Below are 18,630 nucleotides of genomic sequence, written 5' to 3'. Positions count from 1 at the left end.
TCCAGCTAATCTCAACAATCAGCTAATTCTTTCACAAGCAGGTTAAAAATGTTTCACCATGTTTATGTTACGTATCTGCAAAGCACTGTGAAGCTCAATGTGAGCATGTGCATGTGAGTGTTGTGTTCTGTGTTTGTGTGATATGCGATCAGTATAAGGCCTGAAGCATGTCCATGACTCTGTCAAGGCGCTGACACCCACCTTGTCTTCCGTCTGCAAAAACACGGGACACCACATTGTTACACACTCGCCTTTACACAACTATTGTAAGCCACAGTGACAACCATAATGTTCAAAAAGCACATCCCTCCATACTATCCTAAACTAATTTTAAAACCTCTGTCAGAATAGCATGCCAAAAACGATGCCAAAGCCCCTGGCACAACATTTAACACCACATACGGTGGAGACAAGCAGGACAAAGGACGGGCCCTGACCATGGCAACAGACAGAGACACCTTGAAAAGCACATAAAATAAAAAGCTCTAATGAACTAAAAACGCTGAACTAAATGTAGTGTCTATATTTGACTATTAATGTAATTACATAGTGTTAAGTTTTGTCTCAAGCCTGGCAGTAGAACAACTTGCCAATATTCAAATTCTTATAAAGCTTTTACTTTGGCTTAACAAGGCTAATGGCTGTGACTTAGAAAGAGTCAATATTGATGCAATGGCACTATTATGATCACAAATATGCAAGTATGGATAAATATGCCTTTTTATTGCCAACATGTACCTCAATCCCCCCCAAAAAAGATAGAATTGCACAGCGGATGTCTATATGCGACAAAACCTGCAATAAAGCTCTGCTGTAAACATCAACAAGAGATGCAAAGGACGCAGACACAAAAAACACAGAAGATATTTGAAAGAGCACACGTGCCATTATGGAGAAGAAAAAGGAGAGAGGGAATGAGGAAAGGAAAGGCAGAGTGCTGGAAGTAGAAGGCTGGATTTGGGTTCACCTGATCGGGGTCCATCTCAAGACTGAAGACTCTGTTAGCTAGCGAGCAATGGGCAGCATGACAAAAGCTAGCACACAGCAGGGACAGACTGCTGGGGGAGTTTTACCATGCTCGCCCCAGCCTCAGCAATTCAAACACATTTTGTTCCCCCACTTTACCCTGGTCATTCGTCTCCCATAAAGTCTAATTATAATCTGATTACAATCTCTAAATCTGTGAAATGCTTATAATCTCTTACTCATTACACTGCAGATATTATCTTACTCCCTAGACAATACTTGTTATTACTATCTCCGTCCTTCTCACCTTTCTTTCTCCACAGGCTCCTCAGGCGGGATGTCACTGGGTGAGATGGGCGAGATGGGCTCGATCAGCCCACCTGCAGGCCCAGAGGGCAAGTCATCTTGCAGAGTTGGAAGCTCTAAACGATTGCTTGGGACAGCTAGAAGAATTGAAAATTAAATTTAGCATTTTTCTGTTAAATAAAATTGACCTTCTGTTTTAAGCAAAAGAAATAATGGAAATCATTTTACAAGAACACATCAAATCACTCTGAAGGCTGGTATAATATAATAGTGATACAATTTTTATGTGCCCATAAAATGCCTGTGTGTTATATCTTGTGTACATTAGTACTGTCAGGGTGCGACTTTTAGGAGAATGTTAGAATTTAGCCCAAATCACAACATGTTTTCATTTTAGAAAAGAGTTTTAAACTGAAAACTATTTCTGGCCAGATAAATGTTTCACCATCATTTCAAATAATCTCCTGAAAAAGCATGTCATGACACCATGACAGCGGCAGTGCAATAAAATACTAAACAAGGACACCAAAACAACTGTGGTGTATCTCATTCATCAGTATCAATGAGCAACCTTACCATCACTGTGTGCCTCTATGGTAGTCGTGCTGGTGGCGTTGTTGCTTGGGGAATCAACATCTACCGCAGGTTGCACAGGAGGGACTAGACTCTGCTTCTTGTTCAACGATATAGTGGGAACTCCAGAGTCATTTGGGGTGGTTTTAGCACCAGGACCTTTGCGATCGACTGACCCTCTATCCCTGTCTGCTTGAGAGGACGAAGAAAAAAAACCCAAACAAACAAAAAACCATGACCACAAAGAACCTCATTCACTTAACAACAAACAAACAAACAAAAAACAGCACACAGCAGATTTTGTAAGTCAGACAGACAGGACTTCTGCAGCTAACAAAAGGACTGGTTTGAAACAAAAAGTATATCAACAATGTTTTTTAGATTAATGCAAGTCTCTGCAAGACACAAAACAAATGGGGAATCCTGAGTTAAAGTGCAAAGTCATCAACTACGAGATTTGGATGGGTATGGGTTAGGGGGCCACACAAGTGATTTTAGCCAACAAGGTCTAAGAGTTGAGGAACAACCATTTAGATTAGAAAATATTTATGAAAACTTATGACATTTTCAGTGTTTAAAGACTCAGTGCTAGTATAATATTTGTAAAGAACCACTCCAATGCACAACATCAATTAAACAATGCTCCACCCACATGCTTTGCTGTACTGATTCAGGACATGCACACATGCTTGCGGGTTAATTAGTACCATTCTCAATCTACAAGTTAAAAAGCAGAAGGGGAGGATTCTGAACAGTGACTACCTTCATCCACTTTAATTTTGGACTCAACTGTAACTGGAAAGAAGGGTAGGACAAAATATTTTCATATCCACATTATTCATCAACATCACTTAGCAAATTTTAAAAGTCAGTATATTATATAGTTTAGTATATTAATTATAACACAGGAAAAATAAAAAAATTTATACACACCCATCCAGTTTGGTAAAACAGGAAACACTCTTGAGCTTTTGGCCTTTGGGATATCATCCTTACTCTTGGGCTGCAATATCACCAGGTAGGAAATTAAAAAATAAGGTAAAATTAAAATAAGATCAAAAGGCTGAAAAAATACAAATTCAACTACAAAATGGTTTAAGAAGAACACTGCAGGCCAATAATTGCCTTGCACTGTTCTGATTGTTGATGCATTTATTTAGCTTTCTAATAGGATACCAATGCTGTCAGTTTACCTTACCTTAGTCTTTCTAGTGAAGAAACCTCCTTTGGACTTCTTACTGTCAGCTGCCTTGTTTTTAACCCCGAGGTGTTTCATGTACAAGACCACAGCATTAAAGATGGTTTGGCTAGTGGAGAAACAAGAAACTTGTGTTAATAATAATATATAGTTTTTAAACAAATGAACTTGCTTAAATTCCCAGAATATATATCTATATATATATATATATATATTTTATATTTAAAGTCCCTACAGACGCATGTGTCCTCACATTAATGGCAGCAAAAATACCAGTGTGCTTATTCTATCTCCAAGTAATACAGTTGAGACACTTGGTTTTAAAAAAAAAAAAAAGAAAAAAAAAAGGACGAACTTCATGAAAGACTAGAAGGAAAGAGGGAGTTGGAGAATTGCAGATGTCCAGAGGAGGAGCATGAGAGGAGGAGCTCAGAAGAGTGGGAAGGGAAAAAGAAGAGACACAAAGAGCTGAGGAGATATTAAAGGAGCTAGGAAAGGGAGGAGACACTGGGGATGTGCATAGAACAAAAGTGCATCACATTACCAGACACTGCACAGTTTCTCAGAGTCTGCCGCCTGAGTACAAGGCGTACAATAAAGAATTTGAACTGAAGAGGACGAGGAGTCCTCAGAGAGTAGCCTAAAGACACTAAGGCATGCATGACAAGGTTAGTCAAATATATGCACTAAGAGAATATATTGTCTAATAAGGACATTAAAAGAAAAATTTAATGCAAATAGAATAAAAACGAGTGCAGTGACAATACAGAAAAAATATATATTTTTGGATTGGATTTTCTAACATACTTCTACAGCAACATACATTTTGAAACAGTATGCCAAATGTTTGGCCGGACCACACCCAGGCTTGCAGAGGTCAAAGCTGCTACACAAAGAAGAAAAAATATATATACACAACAACACCATTGACTCACCATTTATCCTCATCAAAGGCACCTGTTGATCTGAAAGAACAGAGACAAGTGTCAGCGATGTCACTATTGTAGACAGAAAAAACAAAACAAAGAAACAAACAACAAAAGTAATTCTGATGCTGCATCTAACTCACCTCTTCCTTTTAAGTAACATTTTTTCTTTCTCTTGCTCGACTAACTATGAACTCTGTTTTAGGCCTGTGGAATCTGAAGTGATTAAGCTTTTCTTGATACAACTCAAAACTGATTGTTATGCTGTTGGGGTCAGAGCTGCAGCTATTGATCATATTCTAAGAATCCACCAAAAAAGGAAAGAAAAACTAAAAATCTAAAACAAAAAAAAAAGATTAAAAGTGCAAAAGATGCTTCAAAAGCTACTCTTCTGCCTGTTCCAGAAATTTTAAACTCAATCTGCACACTTGGCGATTTGCAAAAGAAAAACCAAACTGCTGTCCTCAGTATCAAAAATTCTCTGCCCTGCTTTGTCTCTTCAGTCAGCCGCCTGCAAAGCAAAATCAGAAGTGCTCCAGCGCAGCGGAAATGTCTATTTAACCATGTTTGTCTGATGCAACATGCAGGCAAGACTGTGGAAATTGGATACTGATGTTTTGAGATGAACATAAAGGATGGGAGGGGTTTCCTCGGGATTTCCTTGCATAATCCAATCACATCGACTGGTTGCCTTGTTCGCTTCATCAAAGAGACCAATAAGAAACAGATGGGGTGAGGTCACTGTGTTGTGGTCAAGAATGGAGGGAGGTGTGTGCGTGTGAGTGCAGAGGGGTGACTGAGTGTGGGAGTGCCGGAGAGGAATAGCGAGCAGGACTGAATGGAGTGAGGCTGAATGATTCGTTTGTGCACTGGAGATAAAGATCCAACTGTGTGATAGTAATTGAGTGAGTCAAAACTGAATTATCACGTCTTTGATAGAGACTCCTTTGCAGGCTTTTTGTGTCTCCTCCACTCTCATCGTGGTTATATTCACAGGATGAGTGCTGCTTGTGCACAGTGCACCTCTTTTCATTTCTGCTGATCTTTTTTTTCTCTCTTTGACAAGATGAAGTTAGACAGTCTTCTGCCCCTTTCCCTGGCCTCGTCTCCCTCTCTGTCTGACTCATTTCTTGTAGAGGATAACACATTGTGGTTTGCCACGGGGTCAAGGATAGATTAACTTTCCCCTAGATCTCTTACTTTCTTTCTTTAACTGTGTTCAGGGCAGGAGCTATCCAGCATCGATAACCCTCTGGCCCTTTCTTTTCCTTTGTCTCTTCTGCTGTCTTACCCCCTCCACCTCCCACTACCAGCCCTCCTTCAGTTGGCAAAATGCCAGGGGAGAGCCTTCCTGCCAGCGTGGCACTACTGACTCCATTTTTCTTCTCCGCTTCCTCATGTCTTTCTGGCTCTGTTTTGTTGTGTTTCAATCACAAGTCCCTTGTCATCTTAATTTCATCAATTACCTGCTTTATAAGCTGTTTGGAAATGGATTTGTGCACGACTAATGCTAACGCTTTCCTTTTAAGGAAGTTTAGAAGCAAGATAAGGGAAGATTAATATAAAACTACCAGCTTTAGCCAACAGATCAGTCATCTTCATGTGCACAGCAGAAAGTAATAGCAGAGAAAATAGCTCCCAAGAACATCTAACAAAAAATTATTGTAATATGTAAAGTGGTTACCCATTATTAGTAATCGTTGGCATTTTAAGCACATCCAGCAGAATCTCTATGCAGAAAATGACTTGAACTTCACTTTGTGGAGGCTGGATACCTGAAATATTTGTTGAAAAGTGGAGTAAAACTCACTGTGTCTCAGACATCTTCTCTAGGAGGTTCTCAGCAACAGACTTCTCCTTCATATCCGTTGGGACACGGTCGGTGGGATAGTGGCTGTCCACGTCATTTAGCTCAGCCTCACTGAGGGTCATACCCATCATCCTCTTTTGCCTAGGCAACACAGAGCAAGAGCAGAGAATCAAGTTTAGCAAAAACATCTCAAACTTTTAACACTAAAAGGATAAAATGAAGACAGTGTTGTGCAAAAGTAACAGAAAAGCACAGTCAGCTTTTGATCCACCATGTAATACCGACTGGTAAGTGTATGAGTAGCAATAGCATCATTTGTCAGCATCACAGTGATCCCCAAACACACTGCTAAAGCAGTAAAAGTACACCCAGATAGAAAAACATACAATAGAACCAGTCATGGACTGCTCTCTCCAGAGGTCAGACCTAAACAACATTGAAGCAGTGTGAGTTCATCTTGGTGAAAAAGTGAACAAAAGGCAGATAGCATCCAAAGAAGAGCTTTGGACCATTCCTGAAGAGTACTTAAAGAAATGACAAGAAAGTCGCCTAAAGAAGTTTACGCAGTGCTGAAGGATAGATGTGGTCATACCAAATACTTACTTTCAAGTTTCTTTGAATTGTTCAAACTGTGTTTTTACCTTATATTCCGTATTTCAATTTAAGCTTGCACATAAAAAATGAGGGGTGGTTCAAGACTTTTGTGGTTCAAGACTTTTGCAAAGTTCATTATGTTTTTCTAATTCATTAAAAAGGTACACATAAATCTAGGACTGAGAAATGGGCAAAAAATTAAATTATAGAATCACCTACTCATTTTTTCTCCATGACCTTCAACCTTCCTTTGTCATCTTACTCTCAAATGTCAGATCAGTGTGCTTCATATGGATTTTGGTAAAGAGTGGCCTGCATATTTCTGTTTACCTAAGCACAGGTGTCATTAACATAGGATAGAGAAAGACAAGACAACCTTTTGTAGTGTTTACACATAAAGATTTCATATTGAAATCTTTATGTGTAAACACTGGTAGTTTTGTATTAATCTTCCCTTTAGTGACTAATGTGTATTAGTCACTGTTGCAATTCTAAATGGAGGAGGGCTAGATTTTATAAATTACATACCTACAATCAGGATATGCACAGTAATGTTAAGTTCACATAACTGTTGAATGTTGTCAAATACTAACATTCATAAATAGCTTTAGACCTAGAAGTTGAATCCAATTAATTACTTTAAAAAACTGTTTCAAGTTACTTGAGTAATGCAGAATTGTAGTTATTGGGTTAACAATGCAAAAGAACTGAGATGGTAATCTAAAGCAGCTCAGTGTCCAGATAAGTGTTGTTACACCTTTTAACTCTCATTTCCAACAACAAACAAAATAAACTTTTTGAGACCAAAATTTGAAAATTATTTTTCAGCTTGTTTTGAAGTAACTCACTGAAAATGTATCAAAGACAATAACAAGACAGATCATCAAACGGAAGCTTTCTTTTTTTTAGTGAGGAGAAACACCAACAACACCAACCTTTAGATTAATAAAAAGTGTAATTATTATTGTAGTAATTTTTTAAAAATTAATTAACCAAAGTTTCAAGAATGTTCCTGATCACATACCAGCCATTAATCCCAACCCTGGATGTTCTAATCATGTTGTGAGATGCTTGTTGTGCATTTATAAACTTCTTGCCAATTTAGTAAAGTATGTAAAGACTGAGTAGAGTTCTCACCTGAAATCCTCCAACTGTTTGGCCACTTCAGCAACTTGGACGCTCTGAATGTCCTGAACAAAGCGCTTTTGGATATCATCTGTGAGCACATCTAGACGGGATCGATCTTAGGGAGAAGACGGAAAAGAGAAAGGAAAGAGTGAGTCAAAAACTAGAGAGAAACAAAACAACAATGCACTGACTTATATCTATAAACATCACTGGAAAATAACTTACCCAACTCAGAGTTTACGTGAGCTGGTACTGCCACTTTCAGAACCTGTAATGTGAAGCAAATGACAAAAAGATACAGAGCGAAAAATAGAAAAATGAGATACGATTCAGACAACATTCAGACTAACTGACAGTATGGATTCTCAGTTTGTTTTGTAAAACACTGTGATGCAGTAGCTAGATGTCACCACAGGGTGGCATTTTAACACAGGAAATATAGATAAGAGAAAAAACAGATACTCCAAAGGGGGATGCTCTGTGCTCATGTCAGCTCTGTCATTGACATGAAAATAACCACATGGGCCAACTTTACGTCAATAGGTTAACAGAGGGTTAACCTCCTTTTTTCAGTCCCTCCTTTTTCCACCCTGAAAGGAGGGACTGAGCGAAGATGATTCCTTCTACAGGGCTTTCCCACGATCTCGACAGGAAGCTGTGAGGCTGTACGGGCTGGCAGGGAGTTTGACTCAACTGATAGACATGTACAGTGCATGAGCTCTGAGGAGCAAATATAACGGACAGTAATGTGGGCCAGGTGTGCAAGACAGATACTGTACAGACAAAGCAAACAAAAACAATGGATTCCTCTCTCATAAGTTCATCTTATTTATTGAGCTGAGCAGCTCAGTAAATTCATAATTTTAGAAAAATAAAACACAATATTGTACTGATCATACAAAGGCTACTTTTGTCTTACTAACCTTGAAGTTAAGAAGCTCAAAGATAAGTTTAAACCTAAGAATTAAGAGAATATCAATGATCTAAAAATACATAGACAAGGAGCCAACCCTACAGTCTGTTATTATGGGTATATTTCAAATCATGCAAGCAGAACTTGAGCCAAAAGAATCTGAGGGAAGAAATCATTTTAGTGGTTATCAATTTTTTTTACAGTGCAATTATAACTCCATTTACAGCAAAAGGTAAATAAGGACAGATAAGATAAAGAGTATAAAGAGTATAAAATACTTTGTATTTAATTATCAGAGTGACTTCATTCCCTCTCTGTACTGAATTGTTCTGTGTTTTTTTTTTTTGTTTTTGTTTTTTGCATGAAGTCTGCAATAAATTTAATGTTTCAAGCTTTACATCTTTATCTCTATTTTGGCTATGAAAGGTATAAACATTTGGGCCAATTTTTGATAATCGAGACGGCTTTAAAAAAGACAGAAATGTTGAGTAGTCTGCTACTTACTGCACCCTTGTCCAAGAAGGTTGTGTAAAAATCCCCAAACTGCTTTTTGGTCTCTTTGGCACTGAGGTTTTTGAAGAGCTCAGCATGGAGGTAACAGAGCTGACAATTGGGAAAAAGACAATTTTATTTAGTACTGAATAGCTCCAAAATCTTTTAAAATAACTACTTGTGCCAATTTATGACCACAGCTGTCACAATTTTATTTGACATGACCACTAAAGATCACAAACACCTACATCACATAAAGGCATGCCAGACATAAAAACCCAACTTCAGTTTGACTCAGTGTGCTTACATGTCTAATAGGGGTGCAACGATATTCGTATCGATATTGAACCGTTCGATACAGTGCTTTCGGTTCGGTACGCATATGTATCGAACAATACAACATTTGTAATTTATTTTATCAATTTTCCTTCTGACGATGCTGTCTGTGTTGAGCGCTCAGTGAATCTGTGTTCGACTACTCCGCCTAGGCTGCACTGTCCAGCGCAGATCCACTGAGCGCTCAACACAGACAGCATAGTCAGAAGGAAGAGCGCAGGGCAAGCTAGCGAGACAGAAGTTAAGCTCTCCTTACAACAGGCAAATTGAACCTCATTCAGATCTGGCGTTTGGAATTATTTTGGTTTTCATGTGACGTATGACTCTGAAGGTAAGCGAGTCATGGACTAAAGTAAAACAGTATGTTGGATGTGCCATGCAATGCCTCATTGGTGTGAACTAGTGTGTTAGCGCAGTTAGCTCGTTAACGTGTTGGCCGTCTAGCCCCATGCACGGAGCGATCGGCGGTAGCTCGTTAACGGAGATTTGCCGTCTTGTGGCGTTAAGGTCATTTCAACGAGATTAACCTGAAAGCACTAGTGGGAACACAACGAATATGACTGCACATTTACGCCGACATCATCCTAGTGCAAAGACAAGTGGAAGCAGACAAAAAAAAGCAAGCATGCTACTAACTTTAGCCGAGTCATTTAGACAGCTGTTAGCACATGATTCTCCTTATGCTGCTGAGAATATAGCCCAGAAGAAGCGGATAGTATAGCTTTTATTTTGGAAAGAGCCATTTCTCTGTAATAAACTCTCTTTTCCAAAGATGAGTGATTCCTCAATCAGATACAGGGCTCGCAATATCGCTAGCCCGACGTCCCGGAGCTAGCGATTTTTTCAGTCGGGCTACCAAACTCTATCTCTGCCCTGCCCGTCGGGCTATTGTAGGAAGGAAAAATATATGTCAATGCTTTTGCATTCTTTCAGAAATGTAGCTGGGTAATTATGTCATTGGCATCGGTGAGCCACTGTCAATATGTGACATATTGAAATCGCGTTTGAATTTGCGCTTGTTTTTTGCTTTCACTTTGCAATCGTGCGAACTGTGTATAGAGAGCGACAGCACTGATCTGTGAGTGATGATAATTTGTGCACCAATTCCTCTGACATCGTCTTATTCATCGTTAGCTTACTATGCAAACATGACAAGTGAAATCTCCCGCAGCAAGCTTAAACATGTGAGAGGTTGATCGCGCAGAGAATCGCTGAGCTTATGTGAGTGAGCGTGTAAAAGCATTTCAGTTCTGCTGAGCCAAATAAGACAGGTCAGGGTGAAGAAGTGACAGCCAAAGAAAAGCTTACCACAAAACGGAGAAGTTATGACAAATCAGACTATAAGGCAAAAAGAAAGTGCAGCTTTATGGTTTCATGGACAAAATAATTTCTGTGGCTGCAATATGACGAGCTAAATAACCAGGGCTGCACATAAGTGGTCCGCAGGTGCGCATTCGCTGTCAAAATAAAAAACACGCACAAGGGTTAGGGTTAGGGTTAAATTTAAAAACTGTACTTTTGAGTTAAAATATATATTTATAATTTTAATAAATGACAAATTAAAAATGCATGAACATTTTTTTGTATCGAAAAAATATCGAACCGTGACACCAAAGTATCGAACCGAACCGTGAATTTTGTGTATCGTTGCACCCCTAATGTCTAACACAAAATGACTGACATCAATTTAATAGTTGAATCCTAATGACAGTATCCCATAAAGTAGTTATTGTCCCCTCCAGAGATTATCATGCACATACCCCAACCTGCATTTGTCTAGTGGACGCACTATAACCCCAAAGCAAATTGAGCACGCAACCACTGATGCAAACCACATTTTCTTAAATGCTGCAGAATTACAAATATTTTGTTAACAGACTACACGACTCAAGTCGTGACAAACATGAGGGAAAAGCAGGGGGGTGATGGAGCACATCATGGGTGTGAAACGTGTAACAGTACCTGGGTGGGTCATGTTCTCTGCATGCAGAATAAAGGGAAAAGGACAGGCATGCCTTTGATCAGCACTGACATACACACGCAAACAAACCTTTTTCTCTATTCCCATGGGGGTTACTCATCGGTATTATGCATTCCATGGTCTCCAATTTAACCCCAACCAACAACTAATTCTAACCTTTATCCTAAATCCAAATATTAACTCTGAAAAGTAAAATTGGACTCATAGGTAAAACAGTCTTAATCCACACTGAGGTACAGTGGACATCAAAATAGCTGTTTCATGTGTTTCACACAAGCCAGACAGAAACTGATGACTATTATGATTTGGATTTCATGATTAGATCATATCTAAAAGGTGATATACTAACTCTACATTTAGAGTTACTCATCATTATCGTCACTAACTTTGTAAAAATATCTGTTAACAGCAGCTGCTCTGTGGAAGCTTGTGTTATCTCAGTTTCATATAGCTTGTTGGCTGTAGTGGACCTTGCATAATGTGAGTTCTCACCAGGGGAGCAGGGTCAAACTGCAGAATGACATGTTGCAGGAAAACCAGCAGGTGGGTCGGCCGACTCTTCAACTGCTCTATGTGGTTAAAGGTGTTGGACCGGTCTTCCACGTACTGAGACAGACAAAAATAAATAGGTGTAAAAGGAGATGGAATAACTTATCTGAGATATGATGATCAAGTAACATTCAGTCCTTCATGTGCCACTGTTTTCTGCACTCACCTCATTCAGATCGTTTTCAAAATCCTCATCCTCAGCCCCGATGATGCTCATGGCTGGGTTAGAGCACTGAGGTCCAGACACACCCTGCTATGGAGAAAGAGGCAGGGAGGGGAAGAAAACAAAACAATTAGCAAAAGTTATGTGCTATACTTTGAAGTGGTAGGGTATCTCTTTGACGTCCTGGGCTCCCACTGAGCAGAGCCAGACATAAAGCCAGATGACAGTTTACACACAGTGAACTTTCCCAGTGTTCTACAAGTTCAAGCAGAAAGATGGGGAAAAATGTCACAGCTTCTAAACCAGCCTTCTGGAGAGAGATCGAGACAATCCTGATGGGCCATAATAGTTGTGGGGTCCTTGTATTAGAAGCAGAGACCTGCTTTAAGTAGAATCCCATTCATACAATCCAAGAAAGTCACAAAAATTCAATGCATTATTTATTTTTCACTAACAATGAGTGCTATTAAATAAAAATTTATAAATGTTTTTAAAGAAGATCTGTTCATTTTAAATTTAATACCTGTTAAATGAAAAGCTGGGGTATGCTTACCAATGTCCTTACTACTTCTTTTAAAAGGAACTATTGCTAACTGTATTTCTGAATTTGATTTAAAATTGTTTTTTTAAATGACTAGAAGACAATGCTTTATGAGACTGTGTTAATATAGCCACCATCGTAACACAAATTTAAAAAAAAAAGTAAATTAGACAAGATAGGTGTGGTTAGTACTGCTGCCTTACTCTACGAAGTTCTGGGTTAAAACTTCCTGTTCTGTGTGAAGTTTGTGTTTAAATATACAAGTTTCGTTAACTGGTGATTCCCAGAAAGTTGATTCTGTTCATCTGGAGGCACCGTGGGAGAATGTTTCATCACTGACTTCTTCAGTCTCAGCTCCCTGCAGGTTTCTCCAACCTTATAAACAGTACAGTTGCATAACAATCAAAATAGAATGATGAACACAATCATCTTTCTGGGATTTACTTTAACTGGATTATTGAGTATGGATCAAGATGTTAAACGTGATTCTAAACTTACTATAGGTATGAACATGAGAACAAAAACTTATCTCTAGAGTAAAGCACCAAAATGTTTAGGAAATCCATTTAGAGGTGCCCCCGGTAACAATTTGATAGACAGCTAATCACATATAGTTGTATTTTTGGAACTAAGTTAGTAACTTGACCTTTACTATCCGTTTGCACAAATGAGGAGAGCAGCTACTTATACATATCCATCTGTGTGTCAGCTGGTTGGCTCATAATGAGTGAGGGATGCATTACATTTTGGTGAGGCTGTAATCGTTTTGAACTTATGAGTTTACAGTGAGTACCTTTATAACCACACTCAACCTTTTGGGAATTGAGGGGAATTGTTTTACGATTTTTACTCAATAAGAAAACATAGTCCAGTTTAGCACCAGGGTTTCTTCCCTCCATAGACCAGTGCTGTTGTAACATGAACTGAATGTTGCCCTGCTGAAATAGGAAAGACATCATATGGATGGTGGCATATGCTGCTACAAAACTTGTATACATTAGCATTTATGGGGCCTTTATAGATGAATAAGACAGCCATGCCTTGTTGCATCTCCCATGTAGTACCATTATGGATAGAGGCTTTTGAACCATCTACTGAGAAACTATATGGCCATCTACTCTTAAACCCAGGGTATGTGTTCAAGTTTTCCCACTTTTCTTAGGTGAACCTTTAATTTATTTAATAGGCAATTATGGACCCTGTGACAAACTGTGTTCACTCATGATAGGTTTAGGAAGAATTCTGGAGTCCACACAGTGATTTATATGGCTGTTTGCAATGCAGTGCTGGCTGATGACTTGAAGATAACAGGCTTTAAATATTGGTTTTCAACCTTGTTCCTTTTTAATTTTTTAGAGAGATTTCCTTGGATTCTACTTCTTCCTTCAATTCTCCCTGGGGTATAACATGCATTGGAAAATATCACATTCTCTGAAGTGTGTCCAGATTTTGTCCCTTATTTTTCCAGACTTGTGTTGGGTTCAGTAAAAACATTCTGCAGAAATCTCTCCTCTAGTTGGGACACAAGCTCTTCAGGTCTAAAAATGCAGCTCAAGTAATTGGAAATAAAAGGTTTATTCTAATTTTTGCTTTAGAAAATGATGAATGGGAAAAAGTACATCAATTTAGCCGCACCCTTTTACAGCCCAAACCATTTCCTCTTCCCCAAAACACACAAACAACACACAGCCCTTGTATTCAGTCCTCTGAAGGTTGCAGACCCAGAGCCGCCACCAGGGAACACCCAATTACATACACACAGTCACACAAACACACGTTAAAAAGCTGCACTGTAGTGTTAGGTGAGAACACAAGGCACAGTGAGTACAGAGACAAAATGGTTAAAAACTGATTCATCTTAAAAACATAGGAGGGGGAAAAAGAAGAGAAAGTCATGACCAAATGTTAGCAAGAAGCATATTTGAACGTTTCATCTAGCACCTCTTTAGTATAAGGACTCATTTACATTCATTCTTTTCTATTTAATTTTGTTTAAATAGCAGAGTACCTGTATGTATTTAGTGTAGGAGGGACTAATGATATAGAGCTTTACATTCTATTCTAGCCCAGAGTCAAGACTAAAGACAGTCAGATTTGGATAAGTGTTGTGCTTTTTACAGCAAGTTTCCTATTATAATCTGTATACAGTGCAAAGTATGAAAAGGTGTCAGCTATTCAGCTTTGCATCGCCATTTATACTCCGGTAATTGTACCTTTACTATTTTTTAACCAGTGTAGACAAGAATATCCTGTTATAGCAATATTAAATTCTCAGGATTATTACATCAATGTAGTTATATAACTTGTAATTTGTAAGATATTTGATAAACTCACTATATTAGCTTCTTCTAAAAAAAAAAAAAGATTCATGAAATCCACAGAGTTTCTCAGTGTCTTTTCATACTTTAAGTACACTTTTTGTGCCATTGTAAACTTGCTCACATATGCGGTTTTGCATGTTGTCTGTTAAGTAGGAACAAATAACTCACTAAGTGGTTAGAGTTTATAAGGAAATGTGACTGTGTAGATGATCATTATTTGATTTATGGCCTGATTTCAGTGTATGTGTTCAATAGAAGATAAGTGGGGTGAGAAAGACATGAAAGTCACCGTGAGCTCTGGTAAAGTGAGGGAGTGAAACAGTGGGTAAGATTGCAAACAGGCAGAAAGTGAAACTGGGAGACAGGCAGAAAGTGAGAGAATGTGTTCATTCATGGCCATTTCCAGTGGGCTGCAGGTTGAGAAAGGCCAGTGTTGGAGCAACATGCGTAGGAGGGGTTAGCCAAACAGAGAGACACAGGCCTGCCAGGGCCATGAACGCACATCTGCACGGACATACACAAACATGACACAGAGGGAAACGTCTCCTCTTTTTCACACCCATAGACCCAACCGCCAACGCCATACTAAAGTGAGACCATCAAAGATACCTTATCATGCCACTGAAGAAGTTCTGACACCATGACGACAATGATTAGTGCTGGAAAAACATATCTACGCATTTACTGGAAAGATAAAATGCTGTGGACGTTTCTTAACACACTCAAGTTTTAACAATAGGTGCGTGAGAACAAAAACTGAACTGAGAAAGAAAATCCTGGGCAAATTTAGCCATTCCTATTGACTTCTGGTTACTTCTGTTTGGCAAAAAGTGCCCAGAACTCCTGAACAATTTTGGCCATTCCTATTGAGTTTAACCAAAAATAACCAGAAATAATTAGCTTAATTTATTTAATCAGTAGTAATACCTATTATAAAGGCTATTATGGACATGTTGCTACTGTATTATGTATATGTCCAGAGGGTCATAATATGAAGTAGGATTTGGGCTTAACCAGCTAACTCCATTACTAATACTGTGTTTTCAGTGCTGTGAAAGTGGTCAACTTTTAAAACGGGGTACATTGCTATGGTAACTTATGCAGACTTACAGGTACAAAATAAATGTCTACTAACCAGTCAATTCACCAGAAAATTGCATCAGCAATCTTGTAAGATCCATGGAGCTCAGTGTACAGTAAGAGGTTCTAAAGTTCACATATACCAAGTAACTGTTTGAATTAGATTTTATATTTATTCTTTACTTACTCTCTGACCATCAAACCGCACTGGAGTTTTAGCTGAAAAAATGAGCCAACAACTGTCTTAAAGTGCACAAACTTACTATACTGGTATAGTAGTTATAGCAGTTATTTATAGTAGTTTCCCCAATTATTACTGACTAAATGTTTAAAGAATATAAACATTCATAAAATGCTTTTAATACTGGTTCTCAGCATTTCACTCTCCTTATTACAGGACAGCGAAATCTGAGCCTTTGTTATTGTTATGTCTTGGTTGATTTCAGAGGAGCTGCAGTACAAGTTCACACATTGAAAGACAAACTGGGGTAGGCAGAGGGAAGCTAATTGCAGGGTTAGGACTATGAAGGGACTCCTCTGACCAGAATGAGCCAAGTGGTGCATTCCAGCATATGGCACAATTCAGACAACAGATGGATACAGTCTTGGTCTTGAGCAATAACCAGACCCTCTGCCCATCACATACATTACAGGATAACTGGCATAAGCTCTAGGCTGCAAGTGTCTTTCCAGTCTGATACAGGCGTTGCTAAGGGGAAAAAAAGGAAGGGTGTGAGTTTTTGAACAGAGCGTCCCAGAAGCGCGGAGATCAGGTCCGGTGCTCCTGAGTCGGCAGCTGCCCACCACCCCTCCCTTCCATCACATTCCAGTACTAACTAAGTGTCAGGTGGCATCAATCTAATGATAGCCATCAAGCGTACGTGCCTTTGTGTGTGTGTGTGTGTGTGTGTGTGTATGTGTGTGCATTAGGACCTAGCACGTATATGGGAGGGGGCCATTCCTATGTTATTGTAGAGAGCTGCTGGTAAACTTGTGTGTTTGTGTGTGTGCTCTCTGACAGCTGGTCTTTACAAAGCATTCCTCTTCATCTCAGACCATGCAGACGTCTAACACTTCAAATTGGAAAAAAAAGATGGGAGGAAAAAAAAAAAAAAAGCAGCAACCAGCCTGCACAGTTTAACATTTTATATTTCCACCAGGTCACCAAGGTTTTGCTGCAGCATGATAACACTTGCATCAGCTCTCATGTAAACCCCACATTCACTTGCAAGACATTAAAACAATGAGCTTTTTAGCACAACTCCTATGACCAAGAAGAGTGGAGTCGTCAAACTGTGACATCACCCCAAAATCTGCATTGCACCTGTCAATCAAACTCCTGCAATCACATGGCAGTGGCTGTCAGACCCCTGTGTTATAAATAAGTTTAAATGATGCACCGCAGAGGAGAAATGGCATGGCAACATTTTTAAAACCAAGAACTAAAAGGTTCATTATCCAAAGAAAAAACACATTCAGGTTACTGAACCACAGGAGCAATCTCCACTGCAACATTATGTTAACATAATATTATGCAGACATTTATTTACAGAGCTTAAGAGGTCACCCCGAACCATGCCGCAGTTTGAAAAACTAGTGCCAGCAACAAGAGGAACGCTATAAACCTGTGGAAGTATACGTTCAGCCAAGTGTGCACAGAAAGATAAACAGTGCAACACTGGATGAATTTTGATCATTTGCTATGGACACATTTTATTAACATATGTGTTCAGAAGAGATGTTTAAAATCCATGCTTTACATAATAACTTGTGTCTGACATGTATTTCATTTTTGCACACGTACACAGAAATCAATTCAATTCCCGAATTCTAAACTACCTCTGCTTCTTGCTTACACGAAAATCCCAAATCTATGATTTTTGGTCCACTCTTAGTAACTGTGCACTGACACTTTTGAAGTTCACAACACAACAACAAGGAGTTTACAAACTAGTTATGCTATCACAAAATCATCCTTACACATTTGATTTGATCACAGTAGTTTTCTCTCCTTAGAAATTGAAAATGAAAACCGCTTAATGGAGTAAAACTTTAGCATGCTTCCTCGAACACAATGGAGGTCAAATGTAATGTAACAATAAACAAAATACACTTTTGTCTGGAGGGGAACTTTAGGATCCCTTCTTTTCTTTTCATGTTTTAGTTTTAAAAAAAAAGTTGAACTATTGCAGTAAAAGATTTCATATTTCTGCAACAAACCACACTGCTAGTCAGCCCCATTGGTGATGTCAAATTTGAAGTTCTTAATCAGAGAGATTAGAAAAGGTTTTCACACCAGGTCAAGGGTTTGCTGATATTTTGAAAGTGCTTTAAAAGTCAAACTGAACCACCCAAGAGATTGTGAGAGAGAAAAAAAGGAAGTGTGAGCAAGTGGCTCTCAAGTTGGAATAAGTAAATATCTGATAGAGTAAGAAATTATTCTAAGTGAAAATATGAGAAATTTGTGAGGAACCAGTTGATGTAGACACATACATCCTGTACTGAAAACACTAAATTTAGATAGATGTAGACTTGTTTACAATTACTTGGTGCACCTGGCTACAGAATCCATTGTATACACATATGTCACTGCTCCCTTCTTATACTTGGTCACAATAGGTTGTGTCCTGTTCTCTATATGCTATGAGGGTAGCATCCAAAAATAACCCAACAGCTAATGGCCATTGCCTGCTGTGTTTGTACTGCTGTATGGTTTATCTGGCTTGCTCATCAGGCCTCAACCTCATTAGCAC

The 18,630-nt window shown here is 38.8% G+C and overlaps 1 protein-coding gene across 7 annotated transcripts in view; it reads right to left on the bottom strand.

Moving 5' to 3' along the window:
* Positions 1-18,630, bottom strand: part of arhgef1 (Rho guanine nucleotide exchange factor (GEF) 1) — a 39,591-nt gene that overhangs the window by 10,425 nt on the left and 10,536 nt on the right. For 2 of the 7 annotated variants that reach the window (XM_026183716.2, XM_026183718.2), the window contains exons 2-13: positions 11,939-12,025; positions 11,716-11,829; positions 8,919-9,017; positions 7,727-7,769; positions 7,511-7,616; positions 5,780-5,920; positions 3,979-4,008; positions 3,044-3,152; positions 2,779-2,848; positions 2,608-2,640; positions 1,849-2,037; positions 1,274-1,409 (exon numbers count right to left, since the gene is read on the bottom strand). In XM_026183716.2, coding sequence (XP_026039501.2) covers positions 1,274-1,409; positions 1,849-2,037; positions 2,608-2,640; positions 2,779-2,848; positions 3,044-3,152; positions 3,979-4,008; positions 5,780-5,920; positions 7,511-7,616; positions 7,727-7,769; positions 8,919-9,017; positions 11,716-11,829; positions 11,939-11,989 — 1,121 coding nt within the window. In that variant the 5' untranslated portion in view covers positions 11,990-12,025. Of the gene's footprint in view, positions 1-201; positions 214-1,273; positions 1,410-1,848; positions 2,038-2,607; positions 2,641-2,778; positions 2,849-3,043; positions 3,153-3,978; positions 4,009-5,779; positions 5,921-7,510; positions 7,617-7,726; positions 7,770-8,918; positions 9,018-11,715; positions 11,830-11,938; positions 12,026-18,630 lie in introns of all 7 variants that reach the window. The other 5 variants (XM_080308420.1, XM_080308423.1, XM_026183711.2 and 2 more) reach the window with 4 other exon arrangements.

Source organism: Astatotilapia calliptera, chromosome 11, assembly GCF_964374335.1.
Source record: "Astatotilapia calliptera chromosome 11, fAstCal68.1, whole genome shotgun sequence".
NCBI classification, from domain to species: domain Eukaryota; kingdom Metazoa; phylum Chordata; class Actinopteri; order Cichliformes; family Cichlidae; genus Astatotilapia; species Astatotilapia calliptera.
Note: the sequence above shows the minus strand (reverse complement) of the source record. Positions and strands in the feature narration are given on the sequence as shown.